This window comes from Corylus avellana, chromosome ca7 (genome assembly GCF_901000735.1).
Source record: "Corylus avellana chromosome ca7, CavTom2PMs-1.0".
In the NCBI taxonomy this organism is placed as follows: domain Eukaryota; kingdom Viridiplantae; phylum Streptophyta; class Magnoliopsida; order Fagales; family Betulaceae; genus Corylus; species Corylus avellana.
The window spans coordinates 24,692,891-24,713,295 of NC_081547.1; the positions used below are offsets into that span (position 1 = coordinate 24,692,891).

General features: G+C 33.1%; 4 protein-coding genes across 6 annotated transcripts in view; 2 read left to right on the top strand and 2 right to left on the bottom strand.

Moving 5' to 3' along the window:
- The first annotated feature begins 954 nt into the window (after positions 1-954).
- Positions 955-3,029, top strand: LOC132188047 (protein BRI1-5 ENHANCED 1-like). Its single transcript, XM_059602461.1, has 4 exons — positions 955-985; positions 1,123-1,650; positions 2,489-2,684; positions 2,798-3,029. Exons 1-4 carry the CDS (start codon positions 955-957, stop codon positions 2,937-2,939), a joined length of 897 nt encoding a protein of 298 aa, XP_059458444.1. The 3' UTR covers positions 2,940-3,029.
- A 3,602-nt stretch (positions 3,030-6,631) lies between these two features.
- Positions 6,632-13,573, top strand: LOC132188048 (carotenoid 9,10(9',10')-cleavage dioxygenase 1-like). The gene is made up of 13 exons (XM_059602462.1): positions 6,632-6,742; positions 7,185-7,322; positions 7,430-7,532; positions 9,169-9,428; positions 10,401-10,580; positions 10,677-10,755; positions 11,444-11,525; positions 11,647-11,709; positions 11,993-12,131; positions 12,245-12,566; positions 13,079-13,143; positions 13,223-13,387; positions 13,469-13,573. The coding sequence occupies exons 1-13, from the start codon at positions 6,632-6,634 to the stop codon at positions 13,571-13,573; spliced, it is 1,812 nt and encodes a 603-aa protein (XP_059458445.1).
- Positions 13,574-14,061: 488 nt separating this feature from the next.
- On the bottom strand, positions 14,062-17,547 carry LOC132187716 (probable glycosyltransferase At5g03795). Of its 3 annotated transcripts, none has more exons than XM_059602123.1 (5): positions 17,473-17,547; positions 15,851-16,669; positions 15,588-15,718; positions 15,125-15,473; positions 14,062-14,970 (listed from the first exon to the last, which is right to left on the bottom strand). In XM_059602123.1, exons 2-5 carry the CDS (start codon positions 16,613-16,615, stop codon positions 14,305-14,307), a joined length of 1,911 nt encoding a protein of 636 aa, XP_059458106.1. In that variant the 5' UTR covers positions 16,616-16,669; positions 17,473-17,547; the 3' UTR covers positions 14,062-14,304. The 3 variants fall into 3 exon arrangements, with proteins under 3 accessions (XP_059458106.1, XP_059458107.1, XP_059458108.1); XM_059602124.1 differs by having other exon boundaries at positions 17,456-17,500; XM_059602125.1 differs by lacking the exon at positions 17,473-17,547 and adding an exon at positions 17,200-17,384.
- LOC132188049 (probable glycosyltransferase At5g03795) overlaps positions 17,448-20,405 on the bottom strand; it is a 4,953-nt gene continuing 1,995 nt past the window's right edge. Inside the window, exon 5 of the mRNA XM_059602463.1 lies at positions 17,448-17,512. Coding sequence (XP_059458446.1) covers positions 17,448-17,512 — 65 coding nt within the window. The remainder of the gene's footprint in view (positions 17,513-20,405) is intronic.

Sequence of the window (20,405 nt, forward strand, 5' to 3'; positions counted from 1 at the left end):
CCTTTCATTCATTCATTAATTTAATGAATTATAATTAATTCATAAAGCATTTTGCTTTATGCATGAGTTTCTTCTTCCTCCTCCAAAATATAAATTTTTTAATTCTTATAACTTTTCAATGATAAGATGATGGAAATTATTTTGAAACTGTTATGAAGTCTTTTTAATTGAAATATTAAGGAATAAATAAAATCTGATTTTTTTTTTCTATCCATATTATACTAGGTAGCATTAACATGATTATCTATATATAATAATAATAAAAGATAAATCATATACAATTTTTTTAGTGGCCCCTAAAAAGAAACCCTCCTTCAATTCATAGATCTATTTTCATTCTTTTTATATACAATCATTGCCAAGTTGTCAAGTCGGCACCTAACTAATGCGTGCCTCTCCAACAACACTCCTTTTCGAGTCCTAAATGCACAAACCGACCAAATGCATAGCGGCAACAAATAAATAAACAAACAAACAGTCAACCAACCAAACAAACAAACAGTTGTCTGGATGTCGTTTTAGATTGTTAAAAATTGGAATAATAAATATTAGAGAAGTTTTATGAAGCTTACTTGTTCTAACATATTGGGCCGTCTACCTACCTAGGATAGATGGATCCTATGCAAATTCTCTTATATTTATTGCCCAACAAATTATCAGAACTCCAATTCTGTCCGTAACAAAAATAATAAACATAATAGCTACACAACCAAATTAATGGTCCCTAAAGTATATGTACTCATAATTAGTAAGTGAAAATTGACAAAAAGTGGTCCAACTTGATAGGAATAAGATCCTCTTTTTATCACAATCTAAATTTTATATATTTTATTGTATCTAACTATACGAGTACATGGTACCACGCTATTTAATTTTTTTTTAATGATATGACAACTTATTCACTATGTGACAATATATACACAATTAATTAATCTTTGAAATCTAATCTAGACCATGACATGCTTATCTTCATTTCACTTGAAGGGTAGTCAAATCTATAGCCATGCCAATATATGATTCGTCAAAATTATTGAGTATAGAGTGAAAAACAATTAAAAAAACACATAAAAATGAGTGATTAATATATGTATACGTATAATTGACATTTCAAACTGTGACAAGAATGCAAGAAGGACATCAGCTACCTCACAAATCTACCATTGGCATCAAAAAAGCTCCAAATTTTCCATGCCGATCTCAACCAACCCGACAGCTTCGACACGGCCATCGAAGGGTGCGTCGGAGTCTTTCACCTCGCCCATCCCATGGATGACGATGGCGGCAAAGAACGGGAGGAAACTGTGACCGAACGGGCCATGGAAGGAATGATGGGGATCTTAAAGGCATGCCTGAAATCAACGACAGTGAAACGAGTTATTTACACGTCGAGTGCAGCCACAATATTGTTCAACAACAAGGGTCAAAGTGTAACAGATGAAAATACGTGGAGCGACCTTGATATTTGTAGAAATAGCAAGCTTGTAAATCCTTCTTACTTGGTTTCCAAGATCATGACAGAGAGGCTTGCCCTAGAGTTTGCAGAAGAAAATGGATTGGATCTTGTGACATTGGTTCTTCCCGTGGTTGTTGGACCCTTCATTTGTCCAACTATGCCATCCTCAGTGTCCATAGCACTGGCTATGATCTTGGGTACGTTCTCTCTCTCTCTATTTTCTTTTTAAAATTTCTTGGGTATGACGATGGTTATGTTCTATTTTCCAATGGTTTGTCATGTTCAATCTTATACCTTTTAGTTCTTTGAGATTTTGAGTATGGTTGACGATTCATGTTCGTGTTGAGTTTGAATTGTGTCGAGGACATGTGTATTATAAGAGTATTAGATATATAGGTGATGCCGGGCATAACTAATAATATTGTTCTAACAACGTATAATAGCATCAAAAACTAAGAATTGAAGATTGAAAAGAAAATTCAGGAAGAGAGAAAATAACAAATAGGGAATAGAAAGTCTCTAATTGCCTCAAATAAGCAAATATAAAAATAACTCTGAAAGACTTAAATTTAATTGATAGTATAAACTGAATTGAAAAATAACAAAGACTAGATACCTTTATATAGGTTAGACACCTCCTAAATTAACAAGGAAAAGCAAAAGCAAACCTAATTGGAAAATAAAAATAAATCATAATAGGAAAGGAAAAACCCAATTCTTATTAAAGAAAGAAAACTAAAACACACATGCATAATTAAAATAACAATTTTCTCAAATTTCTCCTGCATCAAAAGGTTAATATAATCATACCCATTTAATAAAACAAGTCAGCTCTATTAATCCTAATTTACTAATTTCCTGTTGGGGTTTTTTGGTTGTGTAAAAAAATGTCATTTTTAAGTGTTGGGTGTCAGATTTGAAGACATGGATATAAGACAATATATGTCAATGGGTTTGTGAGTTGTATAAAAAATTGTTAGCCCTAATTTTGAGATAATAGATAACCATAACTAAAGATAATTTAGAAACATGCAGGTGAGCAAGACCTATATGCATATCTTATTTACTCCTATATGGTGCACATAGAGGATGTTGCCAATGCACTTATCTTCCTTCTTGAGTGTCCTAATGCTAAAGGGAGATACATCTGCTCATCAGCCGAAATAACGATTCAACAAATGCATGAATTTCTTTCTTCAAGATACCAGGAATTTCAAATGCCAAAGATTGAGTGAGTTATATATATATATATATATATATTCTCCCATTTAATTTCTTCAAAAATTCATATTAATTTCAGTTTCTGACTCAATAAATATCAAATTTTATTGTTTCATGGGACAGCCAATTCAAAGGGTTTGCAAGTTACAGGTTCTCAGGCCTCTCATCGATGAAGCTCTTGGAGAGTGGGTTCGAGTTTAAGTACGGTGTTGATGAGATGTTTGATGGAGCAATCCAATGCTGCAAAGAAAAGGGCTTTCTTTAGTTCGTGCATGCATGGTTGGCATAAGTTCTCACGTAAATTATATATATCATAATTACAGTTGAGGACAAACCGTTGTTTTCACTCACGTTCCAATGTACAGTACTGTACTTCCATTTGTAATTAAAAAGAACAATATGGCCTGCTATTAATCTATTGTATATATATAAATTTTCTAATTAAATAGGGGAAAAGGGGCTATAGGGAAGAATCTTTACTACTCTTGGTCCGAATGAAAGAGAGAATGAGAAATCATATGGAAATGCTTCAAAAAACAAGGTTGAAAGCGGCCCATTTAGCCAAAGCATGTGCACGTACAATCTATTGTATTTTGGAATAAGAAGTTAGATGAATATGTGTTGCATATATATATATATATATATATATATATGAGAAAGTCATGTACGTCATACTCCCTCAATTACTACCACCCAATTGCTAATATCCTTTCAAACTACAAAAAATTATCAATGTCTCCCAGTCACAAAAATACGTACCCTTAATAAAATAAAATAAAAAATTCAAAAAAGAAAACTAAAACTATTTAAAAAAAAAAAATTGTCTTATTAAATTTTGTTTCTTTTGTTTTTTTTATTGGAGTATTTTTGTATTACTGTGAAAAAAAAATTATAGTCATTTGTGTTTTTTTGTTGGCCTTGGGAAGACATTAATGTCAATTGGGTGGTATAGGGCATCGTACAAGACCAACAGTAGCGGAGCAGTGGAGGGGAGGAATGGAGCGTCACACATGGTGTAGGGCTGTCCGCATGTGTGAGATACACATGCACTAGCGAGTAAGATCTACTTGCAAGTGCGTGTGGGACACGCGCCAGCGCGTATTGGCCTTACGGAGACGAGGCTGGTATTAACAGAAAGCAAAGAGACCTAGTAGCATGGTGGAGTGGGGCACGTGTAAGGATGAACCTCTTGAAGTTAATTGATATCGTTTTGAAAAAACCAAATCTAAAAACTTCAAAAAAAAAAATAAAAATGATTGAGGGATCCGACAAGGCTGAATCATGAAAAAAAAAAAAAATGTAAAATGAAATTAGGAGCGAAGAGGAGAAGAGGGTAGAGGAAGAGACAAACTCTTAGAATAGATTGCCAAATTAAAGGCGATAGATAGAGCCTCAAAGGTGGCGGGTTGAGCCTCAAAAGAGGCGGAAAGCTTAAAAAGGGAGGGGAAAAGAGGAAGAGGGGAGTAGAAAGGGAAGAAGGGGAGGAGGGAGGCAAAGAAAAGTTTCCCTCCTCCCATGGCAGCAACGTTGAAGGGCTCCTTGGTCTCTTAAGAGGAAAAGAGGGTGTGGGGGACACCATTTAATTATTTTGTGTTGACTGTTTCAATTGGTTGACGTGTGCGATTTTAGTGCCATGGATTTTCATGAGTCATCAATTTCCTTTGATCTGGGCACTTATCGTAAGGAAAAAAAAAAAAAAAAACTCCTTTTATATGCCTTATAGGATTTTCCAGTTTCACCATCTTATTATCTGTTGTCTCCTTCTATATGTCAATCATGTGTAGCTTGATCTAGCTAGCTCCCGTGTGCCATCAATGCAGCATTTGCTGCCCTTGTAGATGCTGAAGTTCCTCTAAAGCATCTTGCTGCTAATAAAGAATTCTGGTTATCTTTCATGTTTCTCTATATACTTTGAACCTAGACATGCATGGTTTTCTCATACGACATGGGATCGATGTGGACTTAACTTATGAAGATATGGTTAATAACATGAATTAAGGAGAATATTAGATTTAAATTAAATTAAATTATTAATGGTGATTTAACAGTAAACCTACCGCTAGCAATGTCGTCTTTGAGGCTTGCAAGGCAAAAATTCCCTTGAATTGCAAGCGAATTTTTGAGATTTCATGTTAGTTTTGTCTTTTTTTTTTTCCTTTTTTGTTTATAATTTTGAGATTCTTTTGGGTGTTATCCAATTAAAAATTGATTTATTATATATAGTAGAAGATTGAAAAAATATATAAACTACGTACGATAATCAATATTATTTATTGCCTTGGCTGCATCTCTTTGTATATATCGTATCGCCTATATACCAAGCTCTCAATGCAGCCAAAAAAAAAAACGAGGTTTTCACCAACCGGCCGGCACAAATGTCTGGAACTGGAAGCATTTCACGAGCAAAGATTCCTTTGTGGAATATACCAAACCTTCGTCTTCTTGTATAACATGTTTGGCTGCATTGAGAGATCGAGTTGAGGAAAATGAATGGGAACAAATCAAGTAAGTACTACACGTGTATGTCAGCTTGAAAAACTTATTTCCTTTACGTACTATATATGTTATATATGAATATATAAATTTAATTGAATTTGATGCAAGTTTTGATCATTTTTAATGAATTTTCAGATGTTCCACTTTCAATTGGAATTTCTGTAATTTTTACATCGTAATTCAAATATAATACGCCTCAAAAATTGAAAAGATAAATTTCATTCTCTCTTTTTTTTTTTTTTTTTTACCAATTATAGGCTTATAGCCTAGCTATCTAGTGGTACTTGTAAAAGTAGAGCTAGGCTCATGGCTTGGGTTTACGTTTTTAGTAAAAAGTTTTTTATATAGGAGTGTTGGGTTTGGATCGTATTGAAGTATAAGAAAAAAATTATATATATAGGTAAACTATGACTAGATTTATTTAATTAAATAGGTTAGACCCATTAATCTTAATCTATCAATTTTGTGTTTGACATATCGAGTTCGAGTTGTATCGAGTTATAAGTATATATAATAAGATTATATAGGTGATTAACTTTAACTCGACTCATTTAATTAGACAGGCTAACCTCTTCAATTCTAACCTACTAATTTTCATGTAAAAATTTGTCATCCCTAGATTTGTAAGAAGAGTTATTTTTAGATATTTTTAACTTTTTTTTTTCTTTGAAACAAAAAGCTACTTTATAGAAAATTATGATGTGCCTGGCGAATGTGAAAATCTATTTTTAAACATCCCAAAATTATGTAGATATATAATCCTTATGTACTATTTTCACATTAAAATTCAAATGTAATATACCTTTAAAATTGAAAAGATAAATTATAGCTAGTGGCAACGCACTACAAAAAAACCAATTTTTCTTGATTGGAATTTATTAACGTGTCAAGCCCCTTCACACGTCACTAAAGTTTATTGACGTGTGTCTAACGTTGAAAATAATTAAGGATGTCACTAATAAGAATTTTTTAATGTGTGACTGTCTGCCACGTCATTAGTTAGTGACGTGGCAAATAGTGACACATCAAAATTATTTTTTTTTGGACGTGTCATTATGTATTGATGTGTCATTTGCTGTCTGCCACGGTATTTGTGCATGGGAAATGTTCTTTTATTATTTGTTAAAAAAAAAAAAATCGTTACGTACATTATTTTGTTTTTTTGTTTTTGGATTATACGGACATTATTTTGGTATTTAGCTATAAAATAATCCGCCCACTTGCTATATCTTGATATCTTTTATTTATATAAAACAACCACTTGGTACATTATTTTGATATCTTTTTATATATAAGTTTAATTTGTCATCTCTCATGTGGCAATTTATAAAGTTGTCCAAATATATATGTTAACTGAGTTTGAGGGGAATATATGTTTATATATATATATATATAGTTGTAAGATGTCAATAGACTTTGAAACGGTACTGATCGAGGCATCGGAGTCGGATCGAGGAGATGATGACAACCACATCTACGGCATTTCAAGTGATCAATTGCAACATTGACAGAAGCCCCTCCCTCTCTCGCAATTTTCATCACTTCAAGACCTCACTTTCTTCTTCTTTCAAGGTCTCTCTCTTTTCATTTTTTCTTTTAATTTAATTTGTTGAGTAATATTCCTAAATATATACCACATAAACATCCTATAAATATTCTACTAAGCTGGCTAACGTAGTAGGGTTTAGTAGTCCTTAGATCAACCCCTTATTTAAAAACAAAAAAATAAAATAAAACAAATTCTAATTGCTAGTAGATCTTGCCACATCAACTTTGTGGGATATTTGTGGGATCGATGTTTTGTAATGTATAGATCATTACTCGAGTTTGTTATATGATCAGTAATACTAAAAACTATATTTTTATTCCAAAATTATCCCATATGAATATTGTTGTTGCAGTCTCAACCTACCTTGCAATCTCAAAGGTTTGTTGTGACTCTCAGGTTATAATTATAAATATATAATTAGTACAGAGTTATCCTTTAATTTATTTAATTTTTATATATGAGCAGACAATGGTGAGAGAATTGCGACAAATTCCGATGCAAATAGATGCTTTAAGAAGCATCAAGAACGCTTATGTGAAAATATTGGACGCCTTTGTTGATTCGGTGTTCGAGTTTGCTGACCGGCCGTTGCTCCCATCTCACGTACGTACCAACAATAATTCCCATGCATGCAGACATACGTAATTAAGCTTAATTATCAAATATGCATGCAAATCCTTAATTTTGTCGAATGAATTACTTGCATGCAGACTAACTTCGCTCCTGTAGATGAGTTGGAAGAAGCCCTTCTGATAACTGACATTGAAGGAAACATTCCCGACAACTTCCAAGAAGGTGTCTATATCAGAAATGGTCCGTACTTGATCTTTCATAAATTGATTCTTAATTACCCCCCCCCAAAAAAAAAAAAAAGAAGCTCATTTAATTTCAAAGACAACTCAAGAGAACAAATACCAGGAATCTTTCTGCTCAGACAAGAAATACTAGGAATCTTTGTTAGTGTTGTTTGAATATGTTAAAAGATACTCAACGACAAAAAAAAGTATCTTTTAAAATATTTAAGGAATCTTTATTATTATCTTTGATTGCAAAATGTATTCAGCCAGCAAACTGCAATGAAAACAAGCTGCAAAGAACACAAGTTAAGGATAAACTATTATATTTATAAACTAGCATTAATGGATTATATGAGCCGGTCTGCTAGAACCTTGTTCAAGGGGAATCCTATTTGCCTCTTCTTTAAGGAACTCGAAAGGAAAAGTGAATATAAGTATATTGGAATTTGGAAGGACTCTTCCCATAGGGTGAAAATCTATGAGGTAAACAAAGAGAAACATTGCAAGAGAATGAAAAGTGAATTTGTAATCTTACCCCTTGCCTATTTATAGATAGGCCAGGCATGCACCTCTTCATGAAGATTTGCACCGTTTCCTTTTTAACATCTATGGAAGTTATCATATTCCACATAGATAATAAGGTGTGGGGAATAACCATACTTTTTATGGTGTGATCGGTTAAAGAAATGATTAAGTGATTAAATTTATCTCTTATTATCATTTTAAGCTTTTGGGATAATTGGTAATTTAACATGGTATCAGAATCAAAACTCTTGAGATCAAACATTGACTCCGTTAAATCACCCCCCATTTAAATTAAATATTCCATGTGTTGGGCTTCACCTATTAAAATGGAGTTTAAACCCACATGTGAGGATGAGTGTTAGTAATGATTAAGTGATTAAATTTGCTTAAGATTTTGGGTCAAATGGTTAAATCACCAGTTATCTCAAAAGTTTAAGTTAATAGAAAGAGATAAATTTAATCATTTAATTATTACTTTAACATGATAATCTCTTAACACGTGATCATCTCCTACTTGATAATACTATAACATTAGGTGATAAACTTTATTGATCAAGTACCAATAATTCTTCCATGCCAATTACTCTCACTTTTGATCTCTCACAAACAGCGTCAGATCGTGAGTAGCTCATATGTGTGCGCACTTTGTTACTACTTTATATGACTATACCTTTTATCATATGCTTTCCTAACGAGAGCATACTAGAGGTGACTTTATTTTGTTATATTTCAACCAAATGACATCAATTTTTATGGTTGGAAACATGCTCAACATTCATATCATAATTGACTACTTCTTCATGAAGAATTGCACCAATATTGCCCTTTTAACCTCCATGAAAACTATCACCTTAACAAGATGTGGGAATGACCGCACTTGGTATATGGTGTGATCATCTCTTACCACATCATCACTTATCGTTGAACGATCATCATAACAATAAGTACGGAGTTTATAATATTTTTGGACTGGCGAGTGAGTCACCAACTAAATTGTAAATAATGGTTGGTGGTCTGTGTGCATGATCTTTCACATTAAGGGCATAGACGAACATGATAAAGAATATAGCAGCCTTGTAAGAGCCAAAACTATCACTCATTAGTGTGTTAATTTACTGTAATTGCAGGATCGAACCCCCTTTTTGGGGGACAAAAATCGACCAAGTCCATATTTGGAAGGTCAAGTTACATCTGGGTGGAAGGAGAAGGAATGCTTCATGCTTTGTATTTTACCAAAGAAGGTGATGGAAGCTGGAATGTTGTATACAATAACAGATATGTTCAAACCGAAACATTCAAACTAGAAAAGCAAAGAAATAAACCCTCTTTTCTCCCAGCCACAGAAGGCGATTCCCCTGCTATTTTGTCTGCTTATCTCCTGAATACGGTGAGCATGCATCTCAATTGAATAATGTTATCTTAAAATTATTAGTCTGCTTTTCTTTTTTTCTCTTTTAACATATGTGTTAGGTTGAAAAAATTGGCTTTATTCGGTGTTTCAAAACTAGTCATATTGTACTTTTCATATCCCAAGTGTTTTTGGGTAAAAAAGGTTTAGGATTAGGATTCAGTGAGTTTTCGTCATGACGACCTCATAACGATCCTGGGAGGAGCTTAACTTGTTTGTTAATTTAGAGGTAGAACACGATTCTAGTGTTCTTACAATATGGTTGCATTGAATTGTAGATGGAGTACGTACTTAAATACAACCTAGTACTTTGTCATGCGGATTAATCATTGTTTTCCCGCCAACTTCTTATTACTATATATCCTTGGTGGGTGGGATTAGGGTCAAGCTAAGGCTTGACCCGTTTTGAGGGAGCGTATGCTGTTTTTTATCGTCTAAGTCCCTCTTGTTGGTTGTCTCAACGGCAAAGGTGTTACTATGGTCATACTTTGGTAGAGAGTTCTAGCATATGGTCTCCCCTTCGCCCTTTTCTCTTTTTTCGTGGGTAAAAAGAGAAAAAGAAGGTAGTCATGGAGATTACATATTGATTCAAAGAGACAAAGAGCTGACATTTTTTCCAAAGCTAGTAGCTGTAATGTGAGTAAGAAATTGATTTGTGAAAAGTGAAAAGGTTTGGTATTTTGAGTTACCATCATCTATAAAGACATTTACAACCCTTTACAGTTAATGGTAAGACCACTTATCTTGGAAAGTTCAAACTACAAGGAAAGCAAATATGAAGCTATTTAAAACTGTTATCTTGAGAATATTTTCTAGCCAAACAAACAGAGTTGTTTGGCTAGAAAATATTCTCAAGATAACATGTCAGAATAAATTGTAATAAGGGATGCATAAAATTTGCAGGAAACTTGTGACCAAAAAGATTTTGCTAAAATGATTTGAATTTTGTAGTTGAGGTATGGCAAAGTAAACAAGGAAGCAAGCAACACCAACATTTTCAAGCATTCAGGGAAGTTATATTCAATTGCAGAAAATGACATCCCTCAGGAGATTGACATTTTTACACTAAAAACTTGTGACAATTGGGATGTTAATGGATCCTGGAAACGACCTTTTACCAGCCACCCAAAGGTGCCCTCTTTGTATACCCACTCAAAAATTAGTGTACATTCACTTGGTATTTAAGAAATTATATTTTGCTCATTTCATCTGTCTTCCTGTTTACAGAGAGCTCCAGATACTGGAGAGTTGGTTATTATGGGGGTGGATGCTATCAAACCTTTTCTTGAAGTGGGAGTGGTTTCTGGTATTTATACTCTTTATTCAGAAAACAACACTCAAAAGTAATATTTTTAACAAGAGTTATGCTATATACTGTCTTACCGTTATCTCACTATACTGACATGACACTATAAAACTGTCATTTGATCCGCCCTTGTTTAAAAATAAATAAATAATTAACAGTAGCTAAAGAAAACTAAAACGAATCAGCTCTTATAAAACAAGAAAAGCTGTAATTTTTATTTTTGTTGTTGCAGAAAACAGAGTAGGAAAACAGGGGAGATGGGAGTTGCAAAATCATATCTTTTATTCTCTCTTCTCTCTCTCCTTTTCTCTATGGTCCAGCAGTACAAGGAACTTTATACTTGATTTACACTCATTTCAGACTATACACATGACAAACATTAACCCATACACCTCACTTAATTCTAACCAAAATTAACAAAGGATAACCATAGTAAAACATTTAACTATGCTTGCTACACAGAAGCAGTACATTTTTTATAGCACATTAACCCTAGAGAAATGCTGCATGCACTTCTAAGAACTTATTCTTAAGTGCACTCTCTAACGTGACAGTAAAAATTATTATTGAATTGATTCATCTAAAATTTAATAATAATTTTTACTGCCACAATAAAAAATATATACTTAAGAGTAAACACTTGAAAGTAAATGCATTTTAATGAGCCCGGCTTTCTTTCCTTCCGCAGCCGATGGGAAGAAATTGATTCATAAAGTGGATGTCAAACTGAATAGGTGTACCCTATGCCATGACATAGGGGTAACCCAGAGGTAAGTAGTTAGTGATTTGACTTCCTTTTGTTTTGACATGTTACCAAATAATTAAAATTGATTAGTCCTACTATTATTACTATTATTATTATTATTATTATTATTATTATTTTTTGTGCAGGTATAATGTGATCTTGGATTTTCCACTGACTATAAACCTAAAAAGACTTATTAGTGGAGGCCCGTGAGTGCATTCCTTCTACAAATTTATGAAACTTTCGCTGCAAGAAATTTAGTTATTAGCGATCAAAGTGCTTATCAACCACGACTTTTGCTAGTTGTCGCTAATATTAAAAAGAATTTCCTATTAACTTGGCGGGATTTTTTTACGCACGCAGGTCATAGAAAAAAGATTTTAACGACGACTTTTTATGATTAGCAACGCGAAAAGCGGTCGCCAATAATAACATATCAGCTGATGTGATATCTTATATAATTTAAATTTAAAGCATCAACATATTTTGTAGATTGATAAAGTACAATGGGGAAGAATATGCAAGGATTGGGATTATGCCTCGATATGGTGATTCAGATTCAATCCAGTGGTTTGAGGTGGAACCCTGTTGTTCTTTACATATTTTCAACAGTTTTGAGGATGATGGCGAGGTAAATTATTGAAAAGATCAACATAACTAATTATTACCATCTTTTCAATAAGATTAACATAATTAATTAATTACTAATTCTTTGAAATGATATGTTTGCATGAGGATGAACAGGTTGTAGTGTGGGGGTATAGAGCTCTTGATTCAATCATTCCTGGGCCTGATATGGGTGTGAATAAATTTGAGTGGTTTTCCAGAAGATTTAGGCCTAAAAATTCAGATGAAAAAAGTATTGATGCCTCAACAGAAGATGGGTTACTATTTTCTCGTTGTTATGAGTGGAGATTACACATGCAGACTGGAGAAGTTAGGGAGAGAAATCTCACTGGAACCAAATTCTCTATGGATTTTCCTATCATCAACGAAAATTTCATAGGTGTTAAAAGCAGATATGGGTACACCCAAGTTGTTGATTCAACTGCGAGCTCTACCTCTGGTAAAAGAGTTTAATAGTATCTCTCTTGGAGCTCGTTTGGAATTGCGTTTGATAAATATAGTTTTTAATTAAAAAAGCTATTTTCGGCACAAGCTTCATTTTTAAGCTTTTGTCAAAAGTGCGTTTTGGTAATTTTTATGCTTTTGGACCCTTAAAAACGCTTTCAAGTTTTTTTTACCAAACGGGTACTTTTTTTTTTTTTTTTTTTTTCAAACAGACTTTTTTAGTGTTAAACGCACTTTTTTGCCCCTCAAATGCACACCCAAACAAGCCCTTAATAGTTATTATTCAATATTTGTTATAGTAATTTTTGGTACGGCCTGGCCGGCGATGAAGAATACAAATCCCAAGAGATCAGGAATTTTAATATTGTATTAATATTTGATCATCAGAGTGTTCCTGGTCCCTCTTCTCAGGTCCAACGTACCATAAATTGCTCTAGCAATATTTATCGTTAACAACTTGTTTAGTATATAATATGAAAAAATAAATTATGGACTTGTTTATTTTAGGCTTGCCTAAATATGGAGGTCTAGCCAAATTATACTTTGAGGAGGCAGACACAAGATCTAGTTTGGTAATTTGTGTATACATTGATATCCCCTTGTCCTCTTCTTTCATTCATGCATGGATGTTTGATTATCCCAACTTTGTAGAGAAAAAGAAGTTGTGAGGAGGAGCTGATCAAGGTGGAATACCATATGTTTGAGGAGAACACCTTCTGCACTGGTGTTGCCTTTGCCCCAAAACATGGAGGTGTTGAAGAAGATGATGGCTGGATAATCACGTTTGTTCACAATGAAAATAGCAACACATCCCAAGTAAGGCAATGGCAATCATATCTTTTTGATAGATCTTTCTGTATGCTACTCTGGAATTATAGATATTTGTTTTCCTTGCAGGTTTATATAATTGATACCAAGAAGTTTTCTTGTGAGCCAGTTGCCAAAATTGCATTGCCATGCAGAGTTCCCTATGGATTTCATGGAGCTTTCATGACAATATGAATGTATTTTTTTTTTCTTTTCTCCAAGCTGGTTTAATCAAGCTACCTTCATCTTGGGTACGTTAGAATATTAATAAATGATTATATTAGTTTAATTTTTTGAAATAAGTGATGGTTTAGCTAGTAGTAGAGTCAAAAGTCCTGAATTGGAACCTTATCTTCATCAATTGACTTTTTATTTTAATTAAATATTGTAAGTATTAAATTTCACTTATTAAATGAGAGTTTAACTGTTTAATCCCACACATACATATAGTCTATGTTCATCTCAACAAATACTGGTCTTTATTTTGCCAGAAAACAAATTCTGGACTGAAGGTAGCAGTTTCTTTGAATTGTTTTATGGAAATGAGAGGTGCAAGATTTGGTGCATTAAATCCATCAAGAGAAAGAGAAACTGAAAAAGACATAGTTGGATCAAGAAGAGGTATTAGCCGAAAGGCTAAGAATTATGATTACAAAGAAAGTTGTTCCTAAGGAATAGCTCAATCGGCTCAAGCAAAGGTTACTAGTTCAAATCACCATTTCCCTTTTCCCTCTTCTAGTGTCATGTCAAAAAAAAAAATTACAAAAAAGTTTTTCCTCAATTGCACAAGGCATGATATATGTACGGTGTGAGCTAATATCAAGATTTTTCTTTTCTTCTGCTATTGAACATGCTGCTGAACTTTCCTTTTCTGCTGCTGCTGAATGACACTTTTGATCCAACTCAAGAAATACAATGTCTGTTTCTCATCGCGGATTTAATTGATAAAGTCTATTGTACCAAATTGAGTGGAGAATCATATGAAAGATATCATACTTCACAGCATTAGCATGCCAAAGAAAGTGCTTTTGTACTTTTTTGACCCTTTTTTGCATCTGGAGATACCTCTTCTCTGGGATCGAAAGGAGTATAGTCTTCAAATTTGGTATATCCTTCTCCGAGACGAAAACAGCAAAGGATTCCCATTTCAAAACTTCAAAAAATGGTGGCACAAAATTGTCGGATATAATCACTGGAACACACTCATAAAATATGGCCTCCACCACGCGAGGGCTGTTGACTTCATAACCTTTTGCACATATACAATACTTGCTGTTCTTCATGTGATGGAGATAGTTCTTATTGCCCTTGGCCTTTGGCATTAGACCAAATATTTTCATGTCAGGATCTTTGTTTTCCCAGTGCTGTAACAGAATTGACCTTACATAGCCATGCATGCGCCCTGCAAAGAAAGCAAGAATTGACCTCTGGGAAGGAGGTTTGCCTCCAAGATCTCTGAGAGGATTCCGAGCCAAGCGCACGTATGTTTCTGGAAGAGACACATCCTTGCCTAAAACAAAACCTTCTTTGACATCAGCATTGCAGAGGGCTCTTATGCACTTGGCCATGATTCGGTTTGTTTCCGCTGGGGCCTGAAGAAGAGAGGCCATATTAGAACATCAAGACTAGAGTTTTGGATGACATAAAAATGACATCAATTGAATTGTTGTCAGAAGATTTTTCTTGATTTAATTTCTTTTATGAAACGCATAAAGCAAAATTTGAAAGGAAGCGTGTAAAGTATACCCAATCATGACAAGCAACAAGAAAATGATCTGCTCCTCCAGTTCTGTTCCAGGAAGAATATTTTGCTGAAATCATATCCAAGTAGTTCCTCAAAAACTGTATAAACTTATCAAAGCTGTGCGAATTAGGTACATAAAACGTTTCCTCCAACATCAGAGAGCTAAAGGGTAAGTAAAAAAGATGGGCTTTTCTTGGGTCTCTAGTAATGAATTTTTTGTTAGCTTCCAGCAGCTTCATGAACCATCCCTCAGATGCATATATTCCGTTGAGTCGTGGCTGGTGCAATATGGGTTTTTCTCCTTCCCTGTAAATGTATACTTTGAGATTGTCTTCCATTAACTCATAGCTCCTGCAAATTTGGATTACATAAATAAACCAAACAATCAATAAGTTATTTGCATGTAAGATTGCAGCTACAAGAGCTTCTGCGCATTTTCAACAGAAATAGATGTGACTAACTCACCTTTTGAACATAGAAACATTCCTATAAATAGGAGCATAAAGATTTGGATCATTGTTTATGATGGGTGCATTCTCAATCAGTAGTCGTGCATTTAGTAGTTCCTGGTCAACCACTGAAGACCACTGTGGTGTCTGCAAACAAAATGAACAAAATAAGGAACAGGACTGAAGCAATTTTACTCTAAAACAAGTCAATCACCTTTAACATGATTGCCAAAAAGATCCCATATCCTAACATAACTTGAAGCTGAAGCTAAAACATACCGCGGAATGGGATGAAGCACGGCTCTGAAGCAATAAATCACCCATCTCGGATATTGAAACTACTGAAGAGGTTGGCAACTCCAGGCCTTTATTAACCTTGGGGACTCTGTTCAGGGAAGAATTCTTGCCTTTCCCAGATAATGGTGGAGAAGCTACATGTGGTGATGAATTCATAGGTGGTACTGCAGGCGAAGGGGATGCAAAACCAGCATCTGAGCTTTCAATATGTTCTGAAGTGGAAGTATTATAATCCTTTTCAATCTTATGTATTGAAAAGTCACTATCTGTAGTATAGTTGGTTTGATAAAATCTCTGTTCAGGTTCTCTAGCCTCCTCTGCTGCAGATCCATTATTTTCACTAGAAATATTATTTAGCTTTACCAAATTTTCAGGTGAAGAGTCCTTATCTAGTCCTAGAGAGTGGTTTGAGCCTCCATTTTTACCTGATAAAGAAGCATCCTTGGGGATGCTATCCCTTCCATTAGAAGTATTAGCTCTCTCATGAACAGAATATGTACTGTGGGAGTTTGAATCAATCAAATTCGTCATGTTACCAATAGACACAGATTGAGATGGTGAATCTCCATTCTGGAAGCTACTATTTCCCCCTACCGAAGCCTTACCAGCAGAAAATAAAGATGAGAGAAGATTACCATAAGGAAATTCACAATACTGGAACACTAAAATCACTGCAAACATCATGCCTATGAGCCATATCAATCTCCTAGCTTCCACCCGACATAAACATAGAAGTTCTCGACCCATTGTGAGAAACCACTCAGTTAGTTGTTGGCTGAATTTCAGTGAACATACTCAACCCTGCACATTATTTCCAATCCCCAAGTTTAGTCAGAAAGAAAGCTCCTTTCCTACTTGCCAAACAGCTTAACAAAGTAACAAAAAAAAAAGAATCACACACAGAACACCTCTGAGGATGTAAGAGATTTCACGTACATACACCCCATTGGAACTTAAGAATAACTTACAATTAAAAATTTTAGAAAATAAATATAGTAATTGGTTTTTCACCAATATCCAAGTTCAAATAAGTTAAGCCTTTTGTATCATATGATTCATATGAACATACCAACAGAATAGAAAAGCATTTAAAGTTTGTTTTTATTAATATCTATACTCAGAATCCAAACAGATTATAAGTAAAATTCATATGAAATCAAAATAGTTAACAGTAAGTCAACTACCTCGCAACAAAACACTGTTACATCCAATTTGCATGAATACCCACAAATCAACAGGCAAAAAGTAACTCCTACAGCTCCCAATGCGGAGAAATACAACAAAAGAAAATTCAGGATATTCAAATATCTACCAAAGCTTAATTTTCTCACCAAGCAAATAACATTGAACTCCTATGCAACGGCATGCAAGAAAAGAATATTGTTCATTCTTCGTTTTTGAAAAAAAAATTAATTAATTAAACACAAAAAAGAAACAGATTCCAAGACTTAGCTTGCATTTTATCAACTGGGTTTTTCACAAAACCTCCAGTGGTAAAACTATACACCAAATTTTCTTTTCTTTTCCCACACTTTCTTGGAAACCAAACACTCATTTTCTTGTTTTTATATGTACACTTCTACCGACCTTGGAAGATGACCAACCTGACACCAGGAAGTTCTCTGATTCTTTGAAGTGCTAAACCTGAACAAAGGACAAAAAGAGCCTGAGCCTGAGCCTGTGGTCCACTCGAAATCTCGAATATCGTACATAAAATGAGAAAGCTAACAAAAGGGTGGCCACACGGTTGCTGCCTTGATCCGATCCCTTTGTAACATGGAATTATAATAATAAGATAAATGGCCAAGATCATCAAAAACAAGTTAACGCAGAGAGTATTTTACTAGAAAAGAAAAAGAAAAACAATGTACGGTTAAATTACAAATAGGGTTCTATTGAAAGTAATTATTGCTAGTAATTTGGACCGACAATATTAAAGATATCATTTGAGATTTATGTGTTTAAATAAATTTAAATTTTGAAATGCTCGAACAAATGAGTCGAATATAAAATCTTCTAGCACAAATTAATAATAATTCAAACACATAATAAGCACTTGGCGGAGCCACTTGAGGCTTTTGGGGTGCCACGAAAGCTTTTTTTTTTAAAAAAAAAATTTCTCTTCTACTTACGCAAGTTACCACTCGATACCCTCAAAAAAATTTTATGATACTTCCAATATAAATTATCTGGCTCCGCCTATACTTAAATACTAGGCCTATGATCATACTTGGGTCATCTTTGTTTATGGAGTCTTTGATTTGGTCTGCATCACTCACATTAATTAGAAGCACATTTAATTCAGTTACGCATTGAGATAGGATTGCCTATATATATATATATAGTTGATTTTCAAATAATATGTCATTATCTCATGAGTTGGTGATATATTTTTCAAAATAATAAATTTGGGTTATTAATTACCTTTTTTTCTTCATCAATTACAACGCATTGTTCTTTTGCCTTATGAACTAGGGGTGCAAAGGCGGGCGGTTTTTAACCGCCCGCTAACCGCTAACCGCTATAACCGCCAACCGCCTAACCGCCTAACCGTCTAACCGCATTAACCGCTAACCGCCTAACCGCCATAACCGCCTAGCGGTTAGCGGTTAGCGGTTATTGGGTCTACTAACCGTAACCGCTAACCGCTAACGCCTTTTTATATAATATATTTTTATAATTATAATTATAAAAATATTTATACATATAACATAATCACTTGATCATTAAATCACAATTTTTTTTAAAAAATAATTAAATCACAATTTGAGTATTAATATATTATCACTATAATTTATATGATTATATCATATAATCACTTGATCATTAAATCACAATTTTTTTTAAAAATAATTAAATCACAATTTGAGTATTAATATATTATCACTATAATTTATATGATTATATCACATGAGATTGATCATTAAATCATTTGATTATATAATAATAAATTATACATATATAATATGACATAACTCATAAGTATACCAATTCATACTAATACAACAATTAAATATCTAAAGACTTATTTCCAATGTATGTTATCAACTTATAAGTCTATATATGTTATAAGTCTATATATGTTATAAGTCTATATAAGTCTATATATGCATATGAATAATATAAATGTATAATATCAAATTAAGTAATTGACATTGGATTAAACAATGACCAATGTGTTACTTATAAATACAATTTAAGTATTAATGTATTATCATTATAATTTTAGTAATTTATATATTATCACTATAATTGATATGATTATATCACATGATGACTTGATCATTAAATCATATGATTATATAATAATAAATAATACATATATAATATGACATAACTCATAAGTCATAAGTCTACAAGTTAATCATATGATTAATGTACAATGATAATCACAATTGATTCAATTGAATTAAACAATATGTTACTTATAACTACAAGTCTACAATTTAATTAAAGCATTATTAGATACTTTAGGAATTTAGGATTTAGGAGTTTGAACATTGCCATTTACCATTAGATATTAAGTTCAATTCAAAGAAAAAAAATTATAAGTAAATATGATAAGAATTTAAATAATTAATCATATGAATCATATGATATAATTTAATGAGACTATATGATTATATAATATCAAATTAAGTAATTGACATTAGATTCAACAATGTGTTACTTATAATTACAATTGAAGTATTAATGTATTTTTTGAACATTTTTTAGAAAAAAGAAATTTAACCATTTTTTGAAAGAAACAAAAAAAAGAAAATTAACAATTTTGAACAATTTTGAATTTTATATATATATATATATATATATATATGTATGTATATATATATATATATATATAATTGCTTATAGTTATATTATATGCATATTGAATAATATAAATGTATAAGATAAATATTTAACTATATGATTCAATTACAATTCCAATACTTAATCAATTATTCATGTACAATGACAATGACAATGTGATTCATATAATATCAAATTAAGTAATTGACATTGGATTAAACAATGTGTTACTTATAACTACAATTGAAGTATTTTTGTTTGTTTGTAAGTTTATAAGATCAACACTTAATCATATAATCCAATGACAATTCAAATATTTATAGCAATTGGGCCCAAGAAGATATTAAAAATACAAGAAAAAAAAAATGAGGGTAAAAAAAAGCCCAAAAAAATAAGCCCAAAAAGCAAAAAAAAAAAGCTCAATTTTAAAAAAGCGGTTAGCGGGCGGTTATCTATTTTACTAACCGCTAACCGGCCACTAACCGCTAACCGCTAACCGCTAAGCGGTTAGTGAAATTTACTAACCGCTAGGGCGGTTACGGTTAGCGGTTATTGCCACTAACCGCTAACCGTAACCGCCTTTGCACCCCTATTTATGGGTGGTCTCATCTGCTAGCAACACAAAAATAAAGAAAGGTTTTGGATACGTATTACATAGTAGGGCGGCTCAACTAATCATCTTTGGGTGATTTGACAACCCTTAAAAAGATGATTTGATTACTACTAAATCGGGCAGTTTGAGGTG

Bases quoted from the DNA above. Each gene is read 5' to 3' on its own strand.
- LOC132188048 (XM_059602462.1), top strand. From the start codon at position 6,632: ATGACAACCACATCTACGGCATTTCAAGTGATCAATTGCAACATTGAC. The intron at 10,581-10,676 runs GTGCCCTCTTTG...TCCTGTTTACAG, and splicing joins CTTTTACCAGCCACCCAAAG to AGAGCTCCAGATACTGGAGA. The intron at 12,132-12,244 runs GTAAATTATTGA...GAGGATGAACAG, and splicing joins GTTTTGAGGATGATGGCGAG to GTTGTAGTGTGGGGGTATAG.
- LOC132188047 (XM_059602461.1), top strand. From the start codon at position 955: ATGACATGCTTATCTTCATTTCACTTGAAGG. The intron at 986-1,122 runs GTAGTCAAATCT...AACTGTGACAAG, and splicing joins ATCTTCATTTCACTTGAAGG to AATGCAAGAAGGACATCAGC. The intron at 1,651-2,488 runs GTACGTTCTCTC...AGAAACATGCAG, and splicing joins AGCACTGGCTATGATCTTGG to GTGAGCAAGACCTATATGCA.
- LOC132187716 (XM_059602123.1), bottom strand. From the start codon at position 16,615: ATGGGTCGAGAACTTCTATGTTTATGTCGGGTGGAAGCTAGGAGATTG. The intron at 15,474-15,587 runs GTGAGTTAGTCA...CCAAATTTGCAG, and splicing joins AATGTTTCTATGTTCAAAAG to GAGCTATGAGTTAATGGAAG. The intron at 14,971-15,124 runs GTATACTTTACA...TCTCTTCTTCAG, and splicing joins TTGTTGCTTGTCATGATTGG to GCCCCAGCGGAAACAAACCG.